Source organism: Vicugna pacos, chromosome 24 (genome assembly GCF_048564905.1).
Source record: "Vicugna pacos chromosome 24, VicPac4, whole genome shotgun sequence".
In the NCBI taxonomy this organism is placed as follows: Eukaryota; Metazoa; Chordata; class Mammalia; order Artiodactyla; family Camelidae; genus Vicugna; species Vicugna pacos.
The window spans coordinates 24,639,076-24,664,946 of NC_133010.1; the positions used below are offsets into that span (position 1 = coordinate 24,639,076).

Genomic DNA, 25,871 nt, shown 5'->3' on the forward strand with positions numbered 1-25,871 from the left:
GATATTGAATATAATTTCCTGTGCTATACAGTATGAACTTGTTTATACTTTATATATATTAGTTAGTATCTGCAAATCTCAAACTCCCACTTTATTTTTTCCCACCTCCTTCCCCCCCCAGTAACCATAAATTTGTTTTCTATGTCTATGAATCTGTTTCTATTTTGTAAATAATTTCACTTGTCTTTTTTTTAGATTCCACATATAAGTGATATCATATGGTATTTTTCTGATTTAATAATTTTCTTTTGTATTAGCTTGGTTTCTTTTTGGTTTTTGTGACTCTATTTGCATGTGTTTGATTTGTAGTAGACCTTGTTTTTCAAATATGTTAACCCCCCCTTATATCCGTTTGCTTTAGACTGGTAGTCATGTAGGCTCAAACACATGCACAAAGTCTTACTGCTCTTTCCCTGTCTCTGCATATAGATAGACACCCTCTGCCAAAGAGTTACATAGTATTCTAATATATAGCCAGACCATGGTTTATTTAAATAATTCTGTATTAATGGATTTGAGTTTCCTTCCAGGATTTATTATTTTAAAAATGAAAATTTGTAGGGAAGATTCTTGTACCTTTATAAGTCTCACTACTTACCTTATGAGAAACACTCAGAAAGTTCCTTTTATGTGTTGGAAACCCTTGGATATACCTGAGCAATAATATTTCTTTTCTCTTGGAAAGTGGAACTGTCATTGATTATTATCTATGAGCTTAAGCAACTACTGCAAGGATCTATGTGGCCCTTTCCAGAGTACAGAATATATATTTACAATGAGAAACAGCATCTCATTTCACCCTGTTTCAAATTTCCCCCTGAAAAGCCCTTTTTTGTCTTCATGGATATAATTTTCCATTTGTGTATGGTACTTTATTGATCTTGGAGGGAAGAAAAGAGATGCACTTCATCTGACATGTTTCAGCTGAATAATGACAGCTTTGAGTGCACTTGTCTCCTAAGAAAGACAGTCTTATATTTTAAGGAATTATGTTTGAAGCAATAATGTCAGATAGACCTTTACCACTCAGGAAGAAAGGGTTTTTTTTTTCTTCTAGGTCTTATTGTTAATAAAAATAAATCAGATATTTGGATTGCTTGCTTTTACTTGCTTTAAAAATAAAGCGTGAACAAAACATTTCTAACTTCATTGTGTGGTTTTAAAAGAGTAGAATGAAGGCTTTATGCTAAAGGAGTAAGTAGACACAATTATGCTGATTTGTTTTAAGAAGATCCGAAGGGAAAAGAAAGATTACTCTGAGGCTGATGTAGAGAAGCCAAGAATCATTTAGAGCTTCCAGAAACATGGGACAAAATCAATAGGAAAAGGAGTCTTTGTTTACAGTGGAATTTGAAATTCAGAAGTAAATGTCAGTAAATCACTAGAGCTCCTCAAAGAATTGCTAAGTGAGTGAGGAAGTGAAATTTGGGGAAGCAAAGGAGAGGAGAAGCGAGGGACGGAGGTGTAATAAATATTGGGCAGTTTCAGTGAAAGAGGAAGCCACAAGTAATTCCTTCAAGAGACTAGACATTATCATGGGAGACACCTATGAATATTATTTAAGAAGTTTTCAAGTTTTTTTCTCCCCTCCTTCGGGTCAGCTGAGTTTTGCCTAATGCTCAGTGGAGATCCTTGACCTCCAATTAGGGGTAGCTCCCTTTTACTACATTAGAGACCCACACAGGACTCTGCTCATACGGACCTCTCCTTTTGAGCTGATGATTCAATGGTAAGATTAAGAGGAGTCTCTAAAAATCACCCAGAACTTCCATTTCTGCAAATGATCAGCTAGATTATTTAGATCAACCCTCCTGCTGAAAACAATGAAAATGAGGCTAATAGTTTTCTCAGGAGGAAATAAAAGGGTGTTATGATCAGGGGAGTACCCACAGAAGCTCTGAGGTTCTGGCAGTGTCTCTTTCTTGATCTGGGTGATGATTACTTGTTTTTGCATTGTTCTCTATGTAAGTTATATGTCACAAACATACACATTTAATTACCTAATTCAGCCTTCAGCCTTGAGGCAGGTAGATTTTGCCCACTCAAGATACGTTTCCGTGCTCCGTGAATACAAGTACTATCTTTCTTTAGAATCCAAACAACACTTTGTCAAACCTCACCTCCTAGTAGCATTGGTCATCTCATATATCAAACTGAAGCCCGCAGGACCCAAACCAAACACGTTGAAAAGACTTCCCTGAAAATTTTTGTCTAGAACATTAAATTTTATGAGGTGGCCAATTAGAAGCATTTATAAGAAGAATAGTCTCCAATAATTCTACTACAATGATTTTGTTTTAGCAAAGAATTCCTATTTGTCTCATACAATTGCTTTAAATCCTGCATTAGGAAGTTCTAATTTCTGAAAATTTCTCACAAATCAAAAAGCAATGATGTGGTTTTTAATAATTGCAGCCAAAGGTTGATTCTTTGCATTTAGCTAAAAATATTTGAAGTAGGAACTCTTAATCTCATTATGGACAATCATTGTCATCAGAATAATTTCATCAACCATAGCTAAACTTTATTAAACACTTACTATGTACAGACATCATCCCAAATATATACAAATATTATTTCATTTAGCATACACACAAATCCATTAGTTGGTTCTATTTTTCTGACTAGAAAACTGAGAACCATAACATTTCAATACCATTCTCAAATAAGACAGCTAGTAAGTAGTATGGCTGGGATTCAAGTTCAGGTCAATCTGACCCCAAAGTCATAGCTCATAATCATTGTTCTATGTCCTATGGAAATTGTAAACAAATCAATATAGAATCATTGGAGATTATATTAGATCCTTAATAAAGATTTTGGGTTTTTTATTATTGAAGTCTGATGAGCCATTTTCCTTTCCCTGTGTTTCTCATACCCCTGTGTTCTCTGAGTCCACATTTTTCATGAAGAATTGGTTACTCCTACTGCTTTCCTTTCCATGATTATGATATTATCAGGTTAGCTAGTCTTTCCTAGAATGTAAATTAATTTTTCATCTACAAGTGAAATTGGAAATAACCACTTAGAAGAAAAGAGAAGTTTCTTTTTTTTTTTTTAAAGTATGAAAGTGAAAGAGATTGCAGTAAAGTCATCTGGTAATTATTCCTAGGTGATATGGGGATATCCTGTCAAATCTGATCCCATTGAGACTAAGTTATTCAATTTCTGTCTAGTCTTAAATTCAGTGATACTTCAACCAGAATTTAGTGAACAGTAATTTATGTAGAGAATATATGACACTGATGGCCTAAAAAATTAAGCAGTAGTTAGAGAAGATAAAGCCAACAGTGGATAAACTCAAGTGTCAAGTGCTCTATTCTATTGTTGACAGGATTCATCTAAACAATTCAAAGTGATAGATTAAATGGAGAAGGGGTCTACTGCCCCTATATCCTTAGGGTCTGTAAGCATGACACTGATCGCTGCTTCTTCTACAAAATGTGATACTGCTTTGGCCGGTGTGTGTGTGTGTGTGTGTGTGTGTGTGTGTGTGTGTGTGTGTGTCTGAGGGTACTGGAGGGGGAATGAGGATTGTTCCAGAGGCTTCTGCTTAGCTTTGTTCACAATAACTGTTCATGCCTTACAAGCTGAGGAACCACTGTGAGGTTCTTACCATCAATCAAATATACCCATTCCAATTAAACAACTGGGGGGTGGGGCGATTGCCACTGATTAGGATTATGGACTAATTACTGTGAGTTGGACCTTGACCAGGACTCCATTTGTTAGCTGGTTCTCCTGTACTCCACCCTCACAGAGAGACCGTGACAAGTCTTCACATCTCATTGTCAACTCAGGCTCTGTGTCCAACAATCCCTGAAATGTCTGGCATTCTCCTTTCAACCAGTCATTATTTGAGTCAATAGCCATATGTCTCCTTGGGGAAAAACTGGGCGATATCACTGTGTACACTTGTACTTCAAGGTCCTTTCTCCTGGGGAACCTAAGCTTTCTTCCATCAGTGGACTGTGGGTCTGAAATTGGCTCTGGTCTGGAAACTGGACAAGGGACCATGACTTTTAATTTGGGCGTCTACCTTCCATCTCTTGATCACACATCCTTGATTTCTTTTGGTTGTAGATGGAAACATACTCTGATTTATTTTATCTATCATACCCCCAAGGAGTGTCATATGCTGTTATCCACCTCCACAGCCCTCCACATGTCACGATCTTGCCATTTATGATAAAGGGACCCACTTTCTTCTGACACTGAAGCACTGCCACCGCCGAGACCTTTAGGTCAAGACCCTATCATCCCTGTTGCTCTCTAGGAGCAAAATTCTGTAACAATGTCTTCTCTCACCACCCCCGCCAACAGAGGACAGCCACCTCCAAGCTTCTTCATGGTGTTCATTGCTTCTCACTTAGGTATATGGAGTGTCCTTGGGGCCACAGCTTGGAGCACAGAGCCACATAGTGGGTTACATAGTATATTTGCTCTAGCAGGCCCACTTCTCTAGGACTTTTGGTTCCTTCTTTATAATCTGCCATAACAATTTTGGCGTTTCTAATTCATTTAATGTGGGGCATTGACTTCTCCAAGCTTTGAAGTGCCACGGGCCAGCGCAAACATGGATAAACTCTCTCTTATCCACTCCTCTTCGTCACACACCCTCAGGACACAGAACCACTCATATTCTCTCAGCTCCAAGTGGGATCCTACAGCTTCTTGGGAGTGTAATTATTTTCCTCTCTTAACATACACAACAGTGAGATTATATTGTAATTAAATCTGGTTAAGTCACTGGTGGCCAGCAAGGAAAATGGGGTTAAACACTGAGGGCGGCGTGCTCTGTCTGGCAGGGCAGAGGCCTCTGCATTGTCTTCACCTAAAGGGAAGAACTTTTGCCCTGTTAAAACAGAGAGGAGAGGGGCTGAGAATTCAACTTTGCCTGGAGTTCTGAGAGTGTTTAAATTAGTACCAGGACTTAAGCCTCAGTTTTTTCTGTCCTTCAGCTGCAGGAAATGAGAATCTCTTTTTATGCCAAGAGATCCTGATGGCTTTCTCACTTAACTTTAATTGATGTTTAACCATACTTGGAAGGCAGAATAATGTGCCCCCAAAGATGTCCATATTCTGATTCCTGAAATCTGTGAAAAGAGACTTTACAGATGTTGAGATATTGAAGATTTTGAAATGGGAGATTAACCTGGATTATCCAGGGGGAGCCTTATATCATCGCATGGGTCCTTGTGAAATGGAGGCAAGAAGCCCAGAGTCACAGAAGGAACTTGAATGAGGAGACCAGTGGTCCGAGTGGTATTATTTAAATTTCAGTTAAATTGCACAAGTCAAGTAAGTATATAATGTGAGCCCATGGTACACATGGAAAAGAGATCAGAAAAAAGAAATTTTTTTAAAGGCTGTTAATCTGGGTAGTGAGACTATGAGTACTTTTATTTTTTTTATCACTTTTTTTTAGCAATTTCCAAATTTTCTGTAACAAGCATGCATTCTTAAAAGCTTTTTTAAAAAATTGTAAAAGCAATATATGACAACTGCAGAGAAATTGGAAAATGCAGGTAAGTATATGAGAAAAAGTAAAGATCATCACCTAGAGAAAACAAACGTTAACATTTTGGTATATTTCATTTCTGTTTTCTCTGTGCACCCAGATATGAATGTACACCTGTTAAACTTAAGTTGACAGTGGGTGTTCAAGTTAAGTATCCTGCTTTTTTTTCTCTTAAGATTATATGGTAAGGTTTTTACTTATCTTTAATTTTTAAAACACCATTTTTAATGAAGTTGGAATGTTGCAGTGCATTTCTCTACTGCTAGACATTATGATTATTTCCAGTTTTTTGATATTATAAATGATAATGTGATGAATAAAGTTGTGTGTCAAGATTTAGCCACCATCAGATTCTTTCCTTGGGATAGATTACAAGAAGTGGGATTGGACTACTTTCATAATCAGAAAAAAAAATGTTACATTAAAAAGCATCAATCCACGTTTGGGTCAAAAATACCTGCAAAAATTGGATATCACCAAAAGGTTTTTGGAAATAAGCCATCTTTCTCTATACCAGATATCACAGGCCAGGCACAAGCCTGCCTGTGTTTAGTGAAAGACGCCAACTCCTGATACAGGTGGCTGTCTAAACCATCTTGCTTTTCCTGGGAGCAGGAAGGTGGCGGGCTGAGAAAATCTTAGCAGGGAAGAGAAACATACTCAGTGATGATTTCTAACATGGGGAGATACGCAGGGGAATTGTGCTTCTGCCCTTCTACTGTGGGAGGCATTCTGCTTCTTCCCCTGCAGGGAGAGTGTAGTATAGGACACAGTCATCCTTGAAAAGGGAAGCCATTTTATAGGTGTGGCCTCAAAACAAAGCAACAGCCAGTAGGGCGAGTGTGGCTGCGCTGTTCCAGTCTCCCAGCTAAGCCTAGAGGGAATGATCCGGGCGCCCCACACTCAGGGACTGAGCAGCGCCTGCTCAGCAGACAGGATAAACTACACACGGGAAGCAGTGCTTTTCAGACTGATCAATGCCATACTTTGCATCTTTCACTCCAGTTTCCTGAAATACACAGAGAAAATTATTGGCTCAGACTGAGAGAACATTGCAGTAGAAATGATAAGCCAAGACAAAAAGTCCAAACTTCTCTCTCCAAGTTCCTTGATATTCATTTCAGATTCATTTCATCCTCTATGTTTTAAAACCTCTCATGTTTGAGAAGACAATTCAAACTGCATGCAAATAAAAGCTGAGAGAGAGAAAGGCTGTTTCCTTACTTGGAGTTGAAAAAATCCAAACAATTCTAAGAAATAATTTAGAAAGATTTGAGGCTCGCTTTAAATCTTTAAATTTTCTCTGTGTAGTAAGATAAAAAGCTACATAACAATATTTTCACTAATGAAGAGGGAAAGGAAGATAATTTTTTTAAACTCTTGAAATAACACACTCAGTAACCAATCTCTATGGAATACTGTATCCTATAAATGTCTGCATGTTTGGGTAATTTTCCTTTAATAAGCAGTTGCAAAAAATTATTTAAAATAAATGCTTTCTAGTTTAGGCAAATGTCTCTCCTGGCAGAATGAGCAACACTAAACTTTAGCATTAGGCCACGTTATCAATTATAGTAATAGACATGATAGGTCTTGTAAAAAATAGCTTTTCTTTGAGGACAGGGACATACATGCCAAATCACTGCAGTTTCTTCCCATACAGCTTATTTAAGAGACTATCATTAATCATGTCAAATTTGTTGAAATGCTTTTCATGTCAGGCAGGTATGGGACTAGCCTATTATAGTTACTGTCAAGCTCCTCATTTTTTATAAACCAGATGTTCTCAGAAGAAAGCAGAGTAGCATTTGATGTGAAAGGAATGAGTTTATCAGGCCGGTTGTGATAAATGAAACACATATAAAGATAAAAAACCTTTGGAAGAAAATGAATTACAAATAATGAACATCAAAAAGAAGGAAAAGTTTATCCACATTAATATCCTATGGAGGAATATTATTCAGCCTTAAAAAAGAAAGGAAGTTTTAACACATGTGACAACATGGAGGAAACTTGAGGACATTATGCTCAGTGAAATAAACCAGTCATGAAAAGACAAATACTGTATGATTCCACTTATATGAAGTACCTTGAGTAGTCAATTCATAGAGACAGAAAGTAGAATGGTGGTTGCCAGAACTGAGCTGAGAAGGGAATGTGTTGTTGTTTAATGGATATAGTGTTTCTTCTGGAAATTGGTTATAAGATTGTGTGAATGTACTTGATACTGCAGAACTGTACGTTTAGAAATGGTTAAGATGGGAAATTTTATGTTATATGTATTTTACCACAATTAAAAATTTTAAATGTCTTATTGATACTAATGGCTAACATTGTATTTTCTAGAGGAAATCATAAATTGTTCATTCATGTATATTTTATCCTCAGAATAATGCTGTTAGGAATTTATTATCTGTGTTCTTCAGCTGGAGAAAACTAAAGAAGGATTAACTGACTTGTTTAAAGTCACAGAGAGCTAGTTCGTGTCAGAACTGGGACTGAACCCCAGGTCTCGTCTTTCTAAATACATAGCTCTGGTTGTATACATATATACATGTGTGTATGTTATATATATCCATCAACTGTTACTACAATGAATCATTCAGTTCAATTCAGAGAATATTTATTGATCTCACAATACACTGTAGAATTATAGTTCAGTTCCTATATCTTAAATTTGTTTTCTCCCCAAAATGCTTATAAATCATTGTCTCTATATTCTTAACAAAATGTGTTCAGCAAGCAGTCAGCAATTCTATTACCTTCACATATTGGCTGAGGAAGCAGAGAGGTTGAATGAAATGCCTAGAGCTAAGGGTGCAGGGAGCTGAGAGGAGTTTGGGTCCCAGGTGCTATGCACTATGCCCTTGGAATCTGCGTAGTTAAGGCTGTGAAAATCATGTGAAGCCAACATTATTTCCCACATGGAGTCCAAATAACCTATGGCAGTCTGTAACTTGGACTTGTGTTCAAGTCTGTTTGAGTGGATCTTCCAGAAGTCTCTCACGCTCACCTGTCGGTGATCATCACTTCCTTTTCCATTACAGCCTAGGTCTGTGTTGTGACCGTGTCCCTTTCATGTTGGGCCCATCTCGGGGCTGAGATGAGCACGGTTCCATACCTGGAGATGGGCTCAGTCTAGAACTTCACTCCTGAGGGCTTGTCCTGCCACTCCATGCCAAAGACGTCCTTGCACATGCTGTGTGCCCAATGCTTTCTATGCATCTCCTTATTTAATTCTTTGTGATACTATCACCATCATCCCCATTATATAGGTTGAAATTCACTTGCCCAATTTGTGAAATTGGGACGTGACAAAGGCAGGAAGGATTCAAACCCAAGACTACTGAGTCCTGATGTTTAACCATCATGCCACTTGCCTGGAGTTTCTGCCTGGAAGCCATGTGATTTTCACTTTTGTCAATCTTTAAATAATATGAAAGCTGCTTTTTCTTCTGGTGCACACCCCTTCTCACCTCTCACTCTCCTTTTCAATCCAGTTCTCTCCTCCTGCATCAATTGTTACTAGATAATGTTTAACCTCAGAGGCAGAACCCAATGACAGTTCTCATTTTCTAAGAAACCTCATAGACTTTGTACAATATTTCCCTTGTGTAAAGTGGCATTTGATCTCCAGCTCCTTGAGGCTCACTGCCAGCCCCCAGTGTTATGCTGAATCTGCAAACAGCGAGTGATAAATTGCCTGCTTTTTCGACGTCTGTGCTTTAAGAACACAGTCATCCATCTACATCCTACAATTTCTGTGTCATTGTCAATGATATCTGATAATGTTTGTAATCTGCTAAGGTGATAGAGTCTCCCAGATGTCAAAATATCTATTGTGACACAGCTTTCTAGGTCCCTTATTGCATTCTCAAATACAACCGCATAGAAAAAGTTGAACAGAATCGAACATAACACATAATCTGACTTCACTCAATTCTTGATGGGCATTGAGTATTGGTAAACTTTTCAGAGTTGCAAAACTTCTGAAAAGTTGCCAAGATGCAGTTCTTCTAGTGGTTTTCAAATGCTTTTTATGAGCTCTAGGAATTCACTTCAGTGATTCTTATGCTATTTTCTTCACATTTCCTGTGCACGAAAACTTTGTGTATTGTAATTTGCCTTGATCTTAAACACACACATAAAGCTCTTCATTAGCTGGCCCAGGAGATTCTAACCAGGATTTACATATTCAATGTGAAGGTCATTGTTTGAAAAGGGTAACATTTTTCAATGTGAAATATCTAGCATTGAGTAGCACTACCAGAGACCATGAACATTTGGTACACGCAAATTTGAATTTTTACCAAGGCACCTGCTTCTAAATCTGTAGCTCTGATATATATCTAACTATAGATAGATAGATAGATCGATCAATCGATCGATCGATCAATCTCACTCTGGGGAGCCAGTAACTGAATGCATTTTAATGTATATACATCCATCAAATAGCTCTGTTTCCACAAAAATCATTAGATGTAACAATAGAAGGATCAGAACTACAATCTGTTAATTTGCTAATTGTTCTGAATTTAGTATGGTTTGCTGAATTTACCCTACTTTGGCATCAAAGATTACGTAAAAAAAAATTATAATGGCTAGACAATCTAGATTGGACATTGGAAAGCCAAGTTGCAAGAAGAAAGACTTTCTTAACTGGAAGGCCCCAACATAACCCAGAAAATATCTGGTGGAGAGTGTCGAGAATGAAGCTAGAGAGGCTATCATAGTTAAGTGTTTGGAGTTTGTGAGACAGAGCACCTTTTGCTCTGAGAGTTACTAAAGGTTTCCACTCCCTTTAAACTCAAGTTCTTGGAGCTTACTGATCAGTCCTCCCCTGACTAGCACCTTTGAACTTAAAGGTCTTTCTTTGGCCTGTGATCAAATCCTCTGGGTCATGACCTTCTGGAATCAAGCCCCTGACACTAAGAAGGAGGGGGTTTCACCAGTGTTCTGGCTTGGGCTTGGGGATAGGGAGGGATGGTACATCTTGAGCTGGGTCCTTTAATTCCCAACCATGTCAAGGTTGTAAGGAGTTTCTGTTTCACACCACCGCTGCCACTGAGGCATCCAGCGTTCCACCCACGGTGGTCCAAGGATGGAGAAAAGTCTCTAAGTGCAGAGAGGAATCTTTCCTGCTGGACCACACACTGCTTTGTGGCTTCTCAGGACAGGAGAAGGTGGGTGCTCACTCAGATGTTGACAGAGTGGGCACCAGATGGCCTGGCCTCAGGCAGTTCCAGGGTTTCCTTGGCAGAAGTTGAACTAAATACAGTGGAACCATATACGGCGAGGGGGGGGGGGGAACCTTGATTCCAGGACCCCTGTGGCTACAAAAATCCTAGAATGCCCAAGTCCCTTATATTAAATGGCACAGTATTTGCATATAATCTACATAACTTATGTACATCCTCTCGTATATTTTAAATCAGCTCTAGATTACTTACAATGCTAATATAACGTAAATGCTATTCCAACAATTGTAAGTACTATGTTAAATAGTTGCTGGTGCAAATTCAGGTTTTGCTTTTTGGAACTTTCTGGAATTTTCTTTCCAGATATTTTTAATCTATAGTTGGCTGAATCCTCCAACCAGGAAACCAGTGAATATGATATTGATTACGCTTCTCTACCTCCAGTCCTATCTCTTCACAATCCTCACTAGGTGGGGTAGGCTGGTTCTACTCTTTTTCAAATTATTATTTATACATACATGTGGTGTTCTGCTCCTTAGTGTATTTGTTTTAAAATCTTAAAACACATTTCTATCCTCTAAAAACAGAACCGAAACAAAAAATATACTTCCAGCCCTTATCAATCAAAGCTGATCAGCGTTGGATGCAACCCAGTTTGCTGACCCCGCCTTCTCTCGAGGTTGCCCTGCTCCTGCCCGAGGCCCGCGCATGCGCAGCCACCAGGAGAGGGTGTCGGGAGATGGTTCCGCTTCTACTGCGCAGACTCAGAGTTCGCCATTAGCACCTGACGCACCTGAGGGACGACGTGTCGTGCGGCTCCAGCATCGCAAAGGCTTCGGCACATGAACCCCGAAGTCGAAGTCTTGAAGAACTTTGCTGCGTGTTTTCCCGCTTTGAGGAGAGGGAAGGGCTTGAGAGAACCATGAAAGTGCCCAGCATTCCTTCAGAAATCCAAAAAGGCCTTCCCGGCGTCGGGCGAGGCCGGCCGGCCCTCGAGGGAAACGGCGGCTCCTGTGACTCCTGAGACGCGGTGCGGCGAGCGGCTGGGCTCGGCCCGCGGAGGTTCCGGGTGATTGCTCCCCACGTCTCCCCGCAGCAGTGACCCGGAGTCATGCGTGTGCTGAGACCTAGGCTGGGCCGATGCTGGAGGCCCGGGACGAAGCGGGGCTGAGGCGCCGAGAGGCTGACCAGGCTCCGGGCAGGCGAGGCTTTGAGGTGAGATCTGGACTCAAACCCAGGAAGAACCAGGGGCTTTGGGAGAGAGCACCCCAAAGCTCCAGCACGATGAGCCTTTGCTAGCCAGGGGGAGGGGTTGGGGAGCCTGCTGTCTTTTGTCCCAGTTTTCAGACCCCTTTTCGGGCCTTTTAGGGCAGTGCTTCTAGCTCCAGGACTTCTTCACTCAGCTAAAAATTACTGAGGACCCTGAAAGAGTTTCCGTTCATATGGGTTTCATCTGTTAATCTTTACTGGCAGAAATTAAAACGGGGGAACTTTTTATTTCAGTTTATTTAAAACACAGCAGTAACGAACTCCTTATATGTTAACAGGTTTGTGAAAAATAACTCTACCAAACAAAAAAAGCGTGGTGGTGTTTTACATTTTTTTCGAATTACTTTAATGTGTCCTGTCTCTTTAAACAGTCTGATACCCATGTCATAAAGTCTCTGGAAAACTTCACTGTATAACCCAGAGAGAATGAGAGAGGGAAAGATAATAACATCTTGGTATTATTATGAAAATAATTGTGGCTTTGCAGGCTTCCTGAAAGGGTCTTGGGAACCCCAAGGTCCCCACTTTTTGAACCTCTGGATAGAAAATTGGGAGGTGCCATCTCACCTTCACAGTGAGACAGATTGGAGGCTTGAATTTGGCTGCTGCTTGTAACAGACACCTAGAGATGGGGGTTCTTTGACAAATTACCTCTTTGATAATATTGTTATAGGAAAACTAATTGCATCAAGAATTATGTTTCCTTGATTATTTTTGTTTCCTTCTGCTGACTTTAGATTTTGTTTGCTCTTCTTTTTCTAATTTTTTTAGGTGATAGGTTGTTTACTTGAGATTGTTCTTGTTTTTTGAGGAAGGCCTGTATTATGAACTTCCCTCTTAGGACTATTTTTGCTGCATCCCATAGATTTTGTGTGGTTGTGTTTTTATTGTCATTTGTCGCAAAGTATTTTTTAATTTCTTCTTTGATTTCATCGTTGACCCATTGGTAATTTTTGTTTGTTTGTTTTAGTAGCATGTTGTTTAATATCCATGGTGTCATTTTTTCTCCTTTGTTTTTCTGTGGTTGATTTCTAGTTTCATGGCATAGTGGTCAGAAGAGATGCTTGAAATAATTTCTATCCTCTTAAATTTGTTGAGGCTTCTTTAGTGCCCTCGTATATGATCTATCACAGAGAATGTTCCATGCGCACTTGAAAAGAATGTATATTCTGTTTTGGGGGAAAAATATCAACTAACTCCAACTGTTCCATTGAATCATTTAGTATCACCATTACCTTACTGATTTTCTGTCTGGAAATTCTGTCCAATGATGTTAATGGGGTGTTAAAAGTCTCCTACTATGATTGTGTTCCCATCAGTTTTCTCCCTTTATGTATGTTAGTATTTACTTTATGTATTTAGGTGTTCCTATATTGGGTGCATATGTTAATGAATGTAATATCCTTATCTTATTTTGCTCCTTTAATCATTATATAGTGTTCTTTTTTGTCTTTCTTTATGGCCTTTGTTTTAAAGTCTGTTTTGTCCTCTATCAGTATTGATACTCCTGCTTTCTTGTCATTTCCATTTATGTAAAATATCTTTTTCCATCCTCTCACTTTCAAATGGTAGCTAATTAAAACTTACAAGCTTTTTCACAGCAAAGGAAACCGTAAGTAAAACAAAATGACAAGCTACAAAATGAGAAAATATTTGCAAGAGATGTGACTGACAAAGTTTTAATTTCCAAAATATATAAATAGCTCATGTAACTGAATGACAAACAACCCAATCCAGAAATGGGCACAACAACTAAACAAGCAGTTCTCCAATGAAGACATACAAATGGCCAATAGGCACATGAAAAAATGTTCAATATCGCTAATTATCAGAGAAATGCAAATCAAAACTGCAATGAAGTATCACCTCACATTAGTCACAATGGCCATCATTCAAAAGTCCATAAGTGATAAATGCTGGAGAGGGTATAAAGAAAAGGGAACTCTCCTACACTGGTAGTGGGAATGTAGTTTGGTGTATGCATTATGGAAAACAGTGTGGAGATTCCTCAAAAAACTAAAAATAGACTTACTATATGATCCAGCAATCCCACTCCTGGTCATGTGTCTGGAGGGAACTCTAATTTGAAAAGATACATGCACCCCAATGTTCATAGCAGCACTATATACAATAGCCAAGACATGGAGGCAACCTAAATGTCCGTTGACAGATGACTGAATAAAGAAGTTGTGGTATAGTTATACAATGGAATGCTACTCAGCCATAAAAAAGAATAAAATAATGCCATTTGCAGCAACATGGATGGACTTGGAGATTGTTATTCTAAGTGAAGTAAGCCAGAAAGAGAAAGAAAAATACCAAATGATATCACTCATATGTAGAATCTAAAAAAAAAAGAAAAAGAAAAAAAAAGTACACTAATGAACTCAGCTATAAAACAGAAACAGACTCATAGACATAGTAAACAATTTTATGGTTACTAGGGGAAAGGGAGTAGGAAGGGATAAATTTGGGAGTTTGAGATTTGCAAAGGTTAACCACTATATATAAAAATAGATTAAGAAAACAATTTTTTTTCTTTATGGCAGAGGGAACTACATTCAATATCTTGTAATAACCTTTAATGAAAATGAATATGTAAACAAATGTATGTATGTATATGCATGACTGGGACATTGTGCTGTACACCAGAAATCGACACATTGTAACTGACTATACTTTAATTAAAAAAAAAAAAGAATTAACATTTCCTTGAGATAGATACTCCCTAAATTTTCATCCAATGCAAAAATTTAGAATAAAATGAGAGGCTTTGGTTTCATAATGCTCTGATAAGGGAGGAGTCATTTATCCCACACAAATCACTATTCTCCTATCTGTTCTTTTAATTTGGGGTATTATTATAGATTCTGTGAAATGAAATTCTCCTGATTTCCCTCAACCTTCTTAATGGCTCTTTGTCAGTCTCCTTTGCCTGCTCCTTCCTTGCCTAAATGCAGAGAAGAGTGGAAAAGAGAGAATCCCATCCATGGTAGTTTGCATGGCCTAAACAAATTCTCAAAGTAAAACAGGCATCTTTCCAGCTGGACCTTGGTCAGCTTTCTTGTTGCAGTGAGGAACATTGATAAGTCTTCTCAGTACAGGAGAACTTGCAAGATTCTGAACTCTTTTTCATGATGCTCCTTCCTTAGATGATTTCATCCATTCCCATGGCTTTGAGTGTTTTTTCCTTCAGAACACACTATGTGCCACCATTGCTTCTAATCTGAGTTCCTGGATCAAAATTTAGCTGTACATGTCTCCAATTTTATGTCTTGAGGACAATGCAAATTTAACAAAACTGAAACTGAGCTTCAGATCGTTCCCGTTAATGTACACACTCAGGCCTGATCCTTCTTCTTTTCCCATCTTAGAAATTGGCATTATAGTCTTCTAAACTGCTTAGAATATAAATCTGGAAGTCATTCTTGAGCTCTACTCATTTGAACTCCTTATATCTCAATCTGTCACCTAATCTTGTTCGTTTTAATTCCAATTATATCTCTAATACATTAGCTTTTTCAGTGTTACTATCCAAGTCCAAGTTTACCATCATTTTTTGCCTAAGCTACCCAGCAGCATTCTTCTTATCTGTCCTCCTTACATTCACATCTACCATTGCCCTCACTCCAGTCTGTCACCAAATAATCTTTTAAAATCAGAACTACAAATACATTACTCCCCTGCCTACAGTTTTTCCATGGCATCTCATTGTACTTAAGATAAAGCTCAGGGTCTTAACAAGGACTCTAAGATACCATTTGATCTGCCTCTGTTCACTTTTCCAGCTTCTTCTTACACCCTTCTCTCCAGTACTCTATGTTCCACCTATAGTGGGTTTCAGTTATTCACTGGTCAACATTTCTGATTAAGTATGTACCTTGTGTCAAATACTGTTCAGGTACCAAGGATACGGCAGTGAACAAGGTCAGAGACCCTATTCTTGTGGAAGTTACATTCTAGAGTAGGGAATTAAGCTACAGGCAGCCATACCAATAAATGTCAGGGATAGTTTCAGATGGTAAAATTGCTACAAAGAAAATAAAATATAACGAGGTAGAAAAAAAGTGATAACTAGCTACTTAGAATTGAGTCGTCAGGGAAGACCACTCTGTGAAGTGGAGCTCAGAATGACAACGGGCCAGGTCAGTTATGTTAATGTATGGGAACAGAGCATTCCATGTAGTGATGACCATAAAAATAAAAGCTCTGAGGGTGAAACGAATTTGTTCATGAAATAGGCCAATGTGTCTGGTCCATAGTGAGGTAGTATATTAGGTTTCTATTACTGTGTAAAAATTACCAGAAATTTAGTGGCTTAAAACAAAAGAAATTTACTTTCTTTACAGTTCTGGAAATCAGAAGCCTGAAATGGGTCTCAGTGGGCTAAAATCAAGGTGTAGTCCTTTCTAGACACTTTAGGGGAGAATACATTTCTTTGCCTTTTCTAGCTTCTAGAGACTGCTCACACTCCTTGGCTCATGGTCCTCTGTCTCCATCTTCAAAGCAACATGGGTTGAGTCTTTCTTACACAGTATCATGTTGATGACCTTGCTTCTTCAGTCATATCTCATTCCCTGACTCTGATTCTTCTGCCTCTCTATCCTACTTTCAGGAACCCTTCTGATTACATTTGACCACCCCGATAATCCAAGATAATTGTCGCACTTCAAGGTCAGTTGATTAGCAATCTTAATTTCATCTGCAACCCCACATCCACTTAGGCATATAAGATAATGTATTCACAGGTTCCAGGGATTAGGATGTGGATATCTGGAGGAGAGAGGCATTATTCTGCTTACCACAGTGTGAAAGAAAGATGAAAAGTGTAAAAGGAGATGAGGTTAAAGAAATGAGCTTGGACTAGATTATGAAAGGCTTGTAGGCTAGATTAAGGAGTTTGGATTTTATTCCCAGTGAAAAAGAAAGCCCTTGGAGAATTTCAAGAAGGGCAGTGAAGTGATCTGAATTGCATTTTGAAAGGAACATACGATTTACTATGTTGAGTTGAATTTAAAGAGGGAAGAGTGGCAACAGACTAGTGAGGGAATATGCAGACTCGTCTGGGCTTGGTTGGTTGGATTAGGGTGATGGTAATAAAGGTGGAGAAAGTGAATGATTATAGGATGTATTTTGGAGATAGAAACTTGCTAATATATTTATGTGGGGGTAGAGTAAGGGGAAGAGAAGAATGAGGGATGAGTCCCTAATTTACTAAGATGGAGACTAGAAGATGAGCAGTTTTTTTTTTTAAGATTTAAATGTATTATTTAATATTATATCTAAGATTCATTAAAGTATCTTGTTTGTTTTTTTCTCTTCTTTTTTTTACATTTTTTATTGAGTTATAATCATTTTACAATTTTGTGTCAAATCCAGTGTAGAGCACAATTTTTCAGTTACACATGAACATACATATATTCATTGTCACATTTTTTTCCTCTGTGAGCTACCACAAGATCTTGTATATATTTCCCTGTGCTATACAGTATAATCTTGTTTATCTAGTCTACATATTGAAATCCCAGTCTGTCCCTTCCCACCCCCTGCCCCCTTGGCAACCACAAGTTTGTAGTCTATGTCTATGAGTCTGTTTCTATGTCGTATTTATGGTTTTTTTTTTTTTTTTAGATGCCACATATGAGCGATCTCATATGGTATTTTTCTTTCTCTTTCTGGCTTACTTCACTTAGAATGACATTCTCCAGCAACATCTATGTTGCTGCAAATGGCGTTATGTTGTTGGTTTTTATGGCTGAATAGTATTCCATTGTATAAATATACCACAGAAGATGAGCAGTTTTGAGGGGATGGGAATCCACTTTTTTCCCATAACTTTGAGAGGCCCAAGGCAATTATATATGAATCTGAATCTCAGTAGAAACGTGAAGTCTAGAGGTATGTATTTGAAATTGACAACATAATGAGTTTAAGGCTATGGGACTGGGTGACATCTCTTAAAGATGTAGATACAGAAAAGCAAAGGGCCCAGGATCAAAGCTTATGCCAGGTGGCTCCAATACAAAAAACTCAAGCAAAAGAAGAAAAGCGAGTAAAGAAGACTGAGAAGGTGAACCTAGAGATTGTTACCAGCTTTCTCAAGAGGGAGCAGAGATGATTACCAGTTTGAATGCCAGTGAGTGAGTGAATAAGATAACAGAGAAGTGTCTGTTGGATTTGCAATGTGGTGGTCATTGCTGACAGTTTGAGTGGAGTGGTGGAGGTGGAAACCTAAGAGAACAGCATTAAAAAGAGAAACAGGAGAGAAAGTAGAATGGCTGTTATAGACAGTTCTTCCGTATTCTAAGATGTGCTATGCTCCCTCCCAACTTGAGGCCATTACACACTCTATTTATTCTGCCTGGTATTCTTTTCCTCTTTACTGCACCCTCCCCCACCACAACATTGGTCCTTGTTAACTCATCCACATACTTTGAATCTCAGCTCATACATCACTTCCTTAGAAAGGACTTTCCTGATTATTCCAGCCTATCTGCTTAGAAGAGGTCTTCCTGTCGCAATTTTCTTTCATAGCACATTTTGTAATCATATACTTACGTTCATGTGTATGTCCAGGCACACACACGCGACACGTGCCAGTCAGCCAGCTCCATAAAGGTGGGATGACTTCACTTTGGCTCATTATTGTACCCCTAGTATGTAGCCCAATGTATAGCTCATGGTAGTTGCTCAGCATTCAGCTCATTTGTTGAATCGATGAATACATTTAATTATATTTTAATACCTTGGATGAATGATGTGGTCTTGTGGTGGCTTATTTTTTTTGTAGTTCATTGTTTACATGTGATGTTTGGCAGCCATTCATGAAGTAATATATAGCTCTATCAGGAACACTTTGATTAATAACTAATAAGCATTTTGGCCTGAAACAGCTGTTGAACATTTGGCCTGAACATCTTTTGCAACAGATTCTTGGTGAAGTGCTTCATAAGTCAATTTAGTTTTGATGTTGGGGAGGTATGTGCTGTTCCCAAAGGCTAACAAAAAGCTGGTCTGAAGGTTTGTGTTTCTTATTATTTATTAGCTGGGTCACATTGGGAGACCCCTTAAACTCTCTGCTCTCAGTGTCTTTATCTATAAAATGGAGGTCATTGCCCTTGTTTTGCCCACCAAGTAGGGCTGTTGTAGTCAAGTGAAATAAAATATTTGAGAATTCTTTGAAAATTCTAAAGCACTATGAAAATCTAAAGTATTACTACCATTATGACTCCTTTTCAATACAACTCTTATTACCAAAATGAAAAGAGGAAAATACCCTCTCTTGCTTTCCTCCCTTTTAAACTGAATATCCTCTGAACGGAACTTACAGTAAGAGTAGATGGCATTAAACCTTTTATCACTTGTTCAGGAGCCAAGCTCTCTAATATTTTTATTTGGATCCTGTTTGTACTATAATGCATTATCTGTTCCCTTTGTTCGTTTACCTCTCATGGGAAGAAAACAAGTCATTTGTGGACTTGAAATCTGTAGGCATTGCCCAGATATAGAGAATCTAAAAACATGAAACTTTAAAGAAAATAAAAAACAAAAAACATGAAACTTGAGATGTTTCTTCAAGGTGCTGTGGGATTTGAGGTGAAGAATTTGAGAAAGACCAATATTCCACCAAAAAGAATCTGTAAATATGAAAATGCCATTGTGCTACAAGAAATCTTTCTAATTTATCTACATAATATGTATGGTAAATTTAGAGTGATTTTCACAAACCATACAGAAGAATCCATTTCCTTACTTTATAACTGTCCATTTCTAAATGTGTGTGTATATATACTAATATCATACTTAGTGCAGTGATTGATTTCTTTATAAAAAGGGGAAATCTGAAGAATGACATGTACACAGGGAAAAATAAAACTTGTGACGATGAAAGCAGAGATCAGGGTAATGATTCTACAAGTCATAGAATGACAAGATGGCTAGCAAACTGCCAGAAGCTAGCAGGAGGCATGAATGAATTCTCCCTCGCAGCCCTCAGAAGGAACCAACCCTGCTAGGAAACTTGACCCAGGAATTCTGGCCTCTGGAACCATAAGACAATACATTTCTACTGTTTAAGTCATTCAGTTTGTGGTACTTGTTACAGCAGCCCTAGCAAAGTAATGCACTTCCCCCTGGAAAGTGAGTGAGAGCAGCCAGATAGATCCCAGAGGGCCACGACATAGGCAGGGACGCCAAGAACATTCTCCTGTGCTTTCTCTCTTTGGCCACTATTGAAAACCTGCTTACCTTCCAGGTCTAGTCCAAAAGCCATTTCTGCCACCAAGACTTTGCCAGTCTTCTGGTCAGAAGCAATTGCTTCCCCTTTTGTGCTCACAATAGAGAGAGGCAAGCATGTTTCCCTATTCATCCTTTCCCTCTAAAACTCACTCTGCCAGTGAAGCTAGCTTATCTCATTTAAGAATCACTCTTATATCCTAGTTAAGTTTTCACCCATGTCCCCTACCCATTCAATTCTAAGGGCTTTGAGAGCAAAGGATGTCTTACTGATTTGAGGTGTGTCAGTTCCATCCCCTACCAGCCAGTGCTTACCTGGCACATACAATGGATGCTTGGTAAACATTTGAGAACTTGAACTGCTTTTACTATCACTATTTCTTCATCTTAACTGCACTGTGAGAGACCCTTTCAGAGAGGGAGGAACTAAAGGTAGTTGGATGACTAAAGGTAAGTACCTAAAATATGTTTTTTTAGTTGAGGTTTGTGGAAAGGGAACTTGTGGCCAAAATACTGCCAAGGGATATTAGGGAGTTCAAGGCACAGAGCCAAGCAAACTGATTTTGTCCAGTTGAGGTGGAGGGTGGGATGGAATTTATAGGCTGGAGAGCACTTCAGGCTGGAAGTCTGAAGGCTGGTCAGGTTGGGAATTGTGGCTGTCTCAGTGAGAAGGAAGGTAAGGTTACAGAGCCAAAACAGATGAGAGCTGAGGGTTGTCTGGGTGTGGGGGAAGTGGAGATGGAAACGACAGGGGAACTACAGGGCGTCCAGATACGGGTTAGGGGGAGGACCTGGGACTACAACAGGAGTGAACCTGAGGACTGGATACCAGTAGGTTTGATGACAGCATTTTCTAAACCAAAAGTCAGAACATGTGATACATACAAATGAATGTATCTGGACAATAATACAGCATATTTGAAACTGGAGTGATTCAAGAAAATGTACCATATTGGTTGCTGTCATTATAGAAATAATCATTGGAGTAAGCCTGAGGTGATGGTCTTTTCTTTCTTTCCCTTTGTCTACCCTGAATACTGAACTGAAGTACATGTTTATTATATTTTTGTCTTAAGAGTGGGAGAATTGATTTTGTATTTCTTTTTCTTAAAATGTTGATTGAATTATTGGTTGTTTATAGTTCTCAATGGATTTTTCCCCACTGCTTAAAAATTTCCCCTTTGCTCTAATATTTTCTTACAAGACAACTTATATTCCCTTTTTTAATTCCCAAGATCAAGAGAATTTCTCCTTTGCTTGGGGATACCTTATATCTGTCTTAATGGCTTAAAGAATTTTGTTCACCTCTTCCATTCTTGTAACATCTACATGACTAGGACTTGCAAAGACATTTTTTTCATTGAGTACTCCCACACAGCAGAAGAACACCCCTATCACTAATCCCTTGCATTTAAATGAACTTCAATGTATTTTTATCTTTAGGCAGTGCTAGTTATCAGGGGTATGGGATGCAGTTGATGAGAGGAGTATGGTTTAGCCACAAAGTACAAGAACCATCCTTATCGTTGGGCCATTTTCTCAAATTAATTGCTAACCACAAGAGTAAATTATATAGCAATATAACTTTGTCTCTGATGTGATCTGCCTTCAAGTGTACAGACTATAGTCAGGTTACATTTTACAAAGGTTCTGCTATGGCATCGTTGCTGGCTTTCACATATGTCTCCTTTAGGCATCTACTGGAAGTGGGCTTACGTTTCCACCTGTGAACCCCCAAAATTCTGTCTGTGGGCAGTACTCCTCTGAAGAGGGAAGAGTCAACCATACCTCTTAGATTTCTAGCTTGGATGGCTAGGTGGATGCTTATACCATTAAACGAAGCAGAGAACACTTGCTGATTATTAAACAAAGCAATATTTTCAGCTTTCAAATTTGGACATGAAGGTTAATCTTGTATAGAATTGTCCTATATAAATATAATGCAGGCCACACTTGTGAGCCATGTACGTAATTTTAAGTTTTCTAGAAGCCACAGTAAGTAAAAAGCAATAGGTGAAATTAATTTTAATAATATATTTAACCCAATCTATTCAAAATATTATAATTTAAACTTGTAACTGGTATAAAAATGCTCATTTAACATTTTATTTTCACGTGAAGTCTTCAAAATCCAGCGTGTGCTTTATGCTTACTGCAGTTCTTAAACATCCTAGTCACACATCGAATGCTCACTGGTCACACATGGCACCATATTGGACAGTGCACCTGTCAAGCATCCTAATACACTTAGATAAGAGCGTTCTTTTTCATGTAAGAGCCACATAGCTCCTGGAAGTTGACTAATTAACTGGTTAAGATAAATACTGCAGTGTAGCTCAGAAAGAAGCCATGAAGCTTAACAAGAGAACATATCAGGAGATGTGACACCTGTTTTGGGTTCTAATGCTAAAAGTTGTGTGATCTTTGGTAAGTCAGTTTTTCTGCCCCAGAGTAAATCTAAGATCAGGGCTCTGTACAGTTTAATATCTGTAAGTCAGCAAACTGCCTACACTGTGCTGCAACCACAGTTGTAGTGATCGTAGTGGTAATGAAATGGCAAAACTTCTGTTGTGTGCCAGGCACTGTGTTAGATACTTCACACATATTGACGAATCTAATTATTACAACAGCCCTATGCAGTAGATTGTCTTCTCATGTTCATTTCATAGATGGAGAAACTAAAGTACAGAGAGGTTATCTAAACAGATAACAGAGTTGGCAGTTTGCAGATTTAGATTTAAAATGCAGATATTCTGGTACTCGGGTCCATACCTTTAACCACTGCAATATTGTTTTCTTAAAAAGTAGTAAATAAATAAGCTGTTATTTTCTTTCAAACACCACAATTTTTTTTCAAACTCAAAAATAATTTCAAAGCCACACTGAAACTTTTGGAGTCAGCCTGAGTAGCACAGGTAATATCCTGTGTACATACTCATTTTTAAAAAGCCACTTTTAATTGTGAAGAAAGTAGAATGATAATTAGTTGCCTTCTCTTTCCTTGTAGTAGCCCTTAAGTCAAGCTCCTTTCAACACTATAGAAAACAACAAAGGGCCAATAGGTATAGAGATATGAAATTGGACATTTCTGAATAAAGAGAGATGTCTGTCTTCTCTAAGAGTAAAAACAAAACTAACCAAAAAAAAAAAAACAAAAACCCAACAACAACAACAACAACAACAACAACAACAACAACAACAAAACTGGACCAATCCCTCGCTTCCTAGATGAGAGTGAGGCACAGCTAGTGGTGTGCTGATGACTGACAGCTGTCTCTCTGGAAGAGAATGGGTGTGTTCTACATTAAAGTTTATTATAAATTTTATATATATGGTGTTTACCACACAATTTATAAATAATAATAAATATACTATGCCTTATTGTAAACTCCATACAGCCAACTGATCCTCATAAAATGCTTTTAATGATTTTTGGGGGGTGCTGAACCCTTCCTTATATCTCTTGGTAACCTATGGTAGCAATTGATGAATGAGTATAGTTTGGACTTGAATGTTGGCTATTATTTGCATTTATGTTAACCAGCAAGGCAGCAGTGAAACAGTCAAGACATGGGTTGGAACTTCACGCTTGTAGATGACATGAGTTACTTTGCTGAATCAGAGAATGGTTTTTGAATAATAGAAGCATATTTATTTCCTCATTTATTTGTGTTACTTACAATGTAATGGCTATGGATACTGCGTACTTTTAAGATTAATCTATATCATGAACACTTTCTTCTTCACTCTTTTAATTCTAGGCAATCAACAAAACAGTTAAGCCCTCTTTTACAGTATTTTGCTGATTCCCTTGGTGTAAATACCCCTCCCCAAGGCCACTTCCAAGCTATAGACATCATGTCACTGAAAGGAGAATTGTGAAGAGATTCACAGTAGCACACCGTTAACGTTGTTTTTCCACCATAGAGGAACACTAGATGTAAATAGCCTTAAAGGCATAAAAAATAGTAAGATGTAACAAAATAATTAGAAAGCATTTCTTATTTTTGTTTAAGTATTTAATTGTAAATTTATACAATTCAATTTTAAGAACAGCTGTGACTAGCAATTGGCTCACAAATTTCCTAAAAATGTAATAATTGTCTTTTGTGAGCCAGTACAAATCAGCTCCAGCACACCTCTGGCACAATTGTGGGGGTCTTACACGCAGAATTAGGAGGGGGTGTGTGTGGGAAATCACATCCCCCAGCTGAGAATCAGGAGAGATTGAAAACCACCATGAGGTTGTACAGCTTGGAAAAATGATAGGGGACAGGAGCTGTGGAAGCATAGGAAAGTACAGCCCATGTAGCACACTCATCAGAAACCAGTCCTTGCCGCTCTTTACCAGAATCTTGATTTTAATAACCAGTCAGGATCCATGCAGAGGGGCATATTTAACTTAGGTTTTTATGGAAACATCAAAAGCATTTGTTGGAAATGACTAAACCCATGCTCTGTAATAAGACCTCTTACAATTTAGAACATGTAAAAGTAACTATAAAGGAAACAGAGTGTGTTTTTATGCAAGTGTCTGTTTCTTCCTTGCCGAGGAATTATGACAGTGCTTTCTATTGTGATTGAATGGCCTTGCTGGCCCCAGCCACCTCTTCTGCTACATGCCAGATTGTTGCCATAAGAACTTGGAATCTGTTCTGTCCTGAGTTGTCTGCTTCTTGCTTCAAGGTTCTGGGTACAAAGCAAAGCCATTTCTTATGGCTTTTTGCCCAAAGCCTATCCTGAATCATGGGACTTGTCTTGTCTGCCCTAGGAGTGCATGCAAGGCTGCAGCTCTTGCAGCTTTCCTGAGGCTGCTCCATGTGGACAGTGTCTCTGTGCCTGGGATTTCCCTGGGGGATGAGCCGCCTTCTACACTGCATATGGGTTTTCTCAGTGTCTCATTTTAAGGTGTTTTGGAAGAAAATCCCTTCTTGACTGGGTTTTTTTCTGAAAACAGATCCTCCATCTCTGGGAAATATCCTGGGCAGCACCAATGAACATGCTGTGTGAACCTTGCCCATCTCCCTAGCACATAAAATACAAATGCCTGGGATCATGTCACTTCTGATATCATGTGAGGTTTATTGGGTCAAGAAGACTGCCACAGTGAATCAGACTTTGCAGCTATCCAACTCATTTTTTGACTTCTTTTGGAGTGAGATTGAGTAATGGTCTATGATGGTTTCAATATTAAAAAAAAAAAACAAAAACAAAAACAGATAGACTTCATTCTGTTCCCTCTCAGTATTTGCATTTCTTGGCTGGTTTATCATATAAATATTTCTTTTCATAAAGCATCTTCCTCAACCTAGTGATTGCGTAGATTGTCCTTTACTGAGCTTTCCAGTTGTTTTTCTCAGTCAGCATCATATTTCTGCAGTATAACTAGCTCTTCTGGCCCTAGGCTTTGTCTATTCTCACTTTAGCCCCCACAGGCCCCATTTATAAGCATGAAACATATTTATTCATAAAATGTCAAGATCAATCATATGCAAAATTATAGGGCAGAGAACTCCTAGCTTCAGTGCCTCACCTTATAGCATCCCTCCATGATACGGTTTTAAGGCAGACATTTTATCGCATTCATCTTCATACGGTGGGTTTTACATTTTGAATGCAGCCACAAGTCAGATGTGCAAAAAGTGTAC

The 25,871-nt window shown here is 38.5% G+C and overlaps 1 protein-coding gene across 1 annotated transcript in view; it reads left to right on the forward strand.

Annotated features, from left to right (window-relative positions):
• The first annotated feature begins 11,527 nt into the window (after positions 1-11,527).
• ARHGAP28 (Rho GTPase activating protein 28) overlaps positions 11,528-25,871 on the forward strand; it is a 167,633-nt gene continuing 153,289 nt past the window's right edge. The window contains exon 1 of the mRNA XM_072949228.1: positions 11,528-11,934. Coding sequence (XP_072805329.1) covers positions 11,860-11,934 — 75 coding nt within the window. The 5' untranslated portion in view covers positions 11,528-11,859. The remainder of the gene's footprint in view (positions 11,935-25,871) is intronic.